The following is a 3,032-nucleotide window of genomic DNA, read 5'->3' on the forward strand; positions in this document are numbered from 1 at the left end:
CTATGCCTGGGGTTGTGGCTGTGGGATGCATCCGCATGCCCCCCTGCCACCCAGATAAGTCACCCACCCCTGCTCCCGGCTGCCTTCGGGGCTGCTGTCCTGCCGGGATCCCGCTTCAGGAGGGCGGTTTTTGAGGTCTGCGTGGGCGCCCTTGGCTGCATGGGGAGTTGGCACCCCAGGAAAAAGTTTCTCCCTGGGCACTGCTGTGTGATTTGTGGGTCCCCAGCATGTGGGGCGTCAGCTCGGGCACTGCTTGGGCACGTTTGTTAAAAACCAGATGGGAGCTGACAAATCTGAAGCTTTTAAGTGTCATGCAGACATGCAGGGAGAGGGGAGTGGGGCTGCCGCTGGGACGATGCTCGGACCCCTGCAAGTTAGGTGCCCTCGGGGGATTTGGGAACCCTACAAGCGGGGGCTGCTCTACGGGACCGTTGCACCTGTGTGACACCCGCTGCTGCTTCCCGGGGGCCTGACCATCCCATGCCCAGCACTTCCGCTGCCCTTGCCCTGAGAAACGCCAAAGCCTGTGGTTAGGAAGCCTTGCCCAGCCCGCGCCCTGCTTGCTCCCTCTGTCCCTGCAGCGGCGGCAGGTCTGGGGACATTGCTGGCAGCATGCACGTGCTCTGGACCCTGCTCATCCCCTTGCTGATGGCAGAGGAGACGGTGGCTTCGCGGGCACGCTCGCGCCGGGAGCTGGCCCCGGGCTTGTACGAGCACGGGGTCTACGACGCCGGCGGGTCCTACTGCGAGCGTGGCGACGTCTGCTGCAACGGCCGAAACGACGGCTGCACCGTGCCGTACCTCGACACCATCTGCTACTGCGACCTCTTCTGCAACCGCACCGTCTCCGACTGCTGCCCCGACTTCTGGGAGTACTGCCTGGGCATCCCGCCCCCCTTCCCCAAACCGCACGGTAAGGCGGCCCTGGCGGCATCGGTGCGGGTAGAGGTCCCTGGAGCAGCCCCGCGTCCCGGGGGAGCCAGGCTCCGCGGGGCAGAAAGGCCGCAGGGTCTCCTCCAGCAGCACGTACCTGCGACGCGGAGCAGGACCGGATGATGCTCAGTCCCGGCTTTGCCGGTCACGTCTGGGTCACGCAGATGTTGGCCGTGACTTAACCCGCGCCGCGCTCAGGCGGGGAGGGGGCGAGCCGGCGGCGCTGGGCTCCCCCCGCCGCGCAGCACAAGGCTGCCTAAGAAATCTCCGCAGAGCAGAGCCGGCGCCCGGGTACAACTGGCCCCTTTATCCGCGTTCCCGTCAGCCTGGGCGTGCGAGACGGGTCGCCGCTCGGCCGCCCCGCGGTTAACCCTCCCCGCGCTGGGCTGCCCGCCGCGCTGCCCCCCGGCCCCGGGTGCCCCGGCTGGACGGGGAGGCAGGGGCGGGGCGGAGGTCCGGGGGCGTCGAGCTGCAGCCGTGCGCCTGCACGGTTTTAGGGGGTGTATTTCACTACCGGCCAAGCCAGGGAGGGGGGCGGCGATGCTGGCGGTGCAGCCGGCCGCTCACCGCGGCGCTCTGCTCTCTCCCGTCCAGGCTGCACCCGCGCCGGCCGCAACTACCCCAGCGGAGCCACGTACCGCGAGAACTGCAACCTGTGGTGAGTGCCTCCGCCGGCTCGGCGCCGGCGCGCTCCCCTGCCCCGGGGAAGGGCGAGCGGYGGGAGGCTTGCGAGCACCTGCCGAGGGGGCCGAGGCTGCCCGCAGCCGGCTCAGCGGCAGCGCAGGGCCCACGCTGGGTGGTGGGAGAGCGGTGCCAAAGGCCTTTGCTCTGACATATTCCGGTGTTCGGAGCACAGCCCCCGGGGCCTTGATCCGCTCCCAAGTTCTGGAGCATGTCTCTGTGGGAGCCGCTCGCTCTGTTGGGTTAGCAGGAGGCCGGGTCGGCTGCACGAGCCTCCCTCAGCTGCAGGCTATAGGTATTGGCCTGGAGCTGCCTGGGGGGGTTTTGGCCACGCTGGTCCAAGGCCAGCTTGCGCGAGCCTGCTGGGACATGCCTGCAGCTGGGAGCCTCCGCCGGGCAGCCAGCGTCCGGCCTCGCAGCCTCCTTTGATGCAAGCYGCGTGGCAGCGAGCGCCCTTTCTGCGCTGTGCGCCACTGTTTGCATTAGCGAGCAGCTTGGGGTTTATCTCGAAACTCATTGCGGTGGTATTAATGGCATCTCCAAGATGGGCTCCAGGGAAAGCTGTGGGCACAGGAGGGGTGTGTGTAGAAAGGAGCAAACATACCTGTGGCTGGCTGGCTCGGAGCGATGCGGCAGATAAGGGAAATCAAACGCTCCATCTGGGGGAGAGAGCTGGCTGCACACGGGCACGTGTGCGTGCATGCGCGTGTGCGAGTGCACGTGTGTGTGCATCCCCAAGCAGCTGCTCGGGGCCGCGTGTGAAAAGCGAGGCCGTCCCCGCATAGCTGCACGGGGCGAGCCCACCCACGGCCCGTTCAACAGGCTGCCCGATGGACGCAGCCGGCACGGCGGCCCCGGGTGCAGGTGGCACCAGGTGCATCCAGCCCTGCCTGTCCCGAGCCCCGGTGCTCCTCTGGGACCGTGGCGTGGAGGCACGTGGGGTTGGAGCCGGTTCCCGAGCTCCGGGGGAAGGTCGTGGCCCCGAGGGTTGTGCACTTGGATGATGGGTCCCGGCTGCTGCCAAAGCATCTCTGCCCCCACCCCAGCGCTGGGCCTTTGGGGGCTGACGCTCTTCTGCCAAAATCTCTTCCCCCGCACTTGGAGCGTGGAGAGCTATTCCTAAACTGCCTCATCCGAGACCCTTGTCCCYGCCTGGGTCCCGCAGGGCCTGGGCCAGCTGGAAGGGAGCAAATGCAAAGCCTGGGAGAAGCGGAAGGGCCTGGAGCTGGGGAGCAGGTCTGGGCTCCCCAGCCTGGCCTGCACCCCGGGCCGGTCCCGCGGGCCCCGGCACCCGTCCCCGAGGAGTTAACAGTGCGAAGCCGGGTCAGCGGGGCCACGCTGCCTGCAGGCAGCCGGCAGCGCAGGGAAGAAGGGCTCGCAAGCGTCTTACGGGCTTTTTCCATTGCCTCAGAGGCGCT

General features: G+C 68.0%; 1 protein-coding gene across 1 annotated transcript in view; it reads left to right on the forward strand.

The window, feature by feature from the left end:
- The first annotated feature begins 648 nt into the window (after nucleotides 1–648).
- TINAGL1 (tubulointerstitial nephritis antigen like 1) overlaps nucleotides 649–3,032 on the forward strand; it is a 7,377-nt gene continuing 4,993 nt past the window's right edge. Inside the window, exons 1-2 of the mRNA XM_026085949.1 lie at nucleotides 649–913; nucleotides 1,528–1,591. Coding sequence (XP_025941734.1) covers nucleotides 649–913; nucleotides 1,528–1,591 — 329 coding nt within the window. The remainder of the gene's footprint in view (nucleotides 914–1,527; nucleotides 1,592–3,032) is intronic.

This window comes from Apteryx rowi, unplaced genomic scaffold (genome assembly GCF_003343035.1).
Source record: "Apteryx rowi isolate R43461 unplaced genomic scaffold, aptRow1 scaffold_68, whole genome shotgun sequence".
Taxonomy (NCBI): Eukaryota; Metazoa; Chordata; class Aves; order Apterygiformes; family Apterygidae; genus Apteryx; species Apteryx rowi.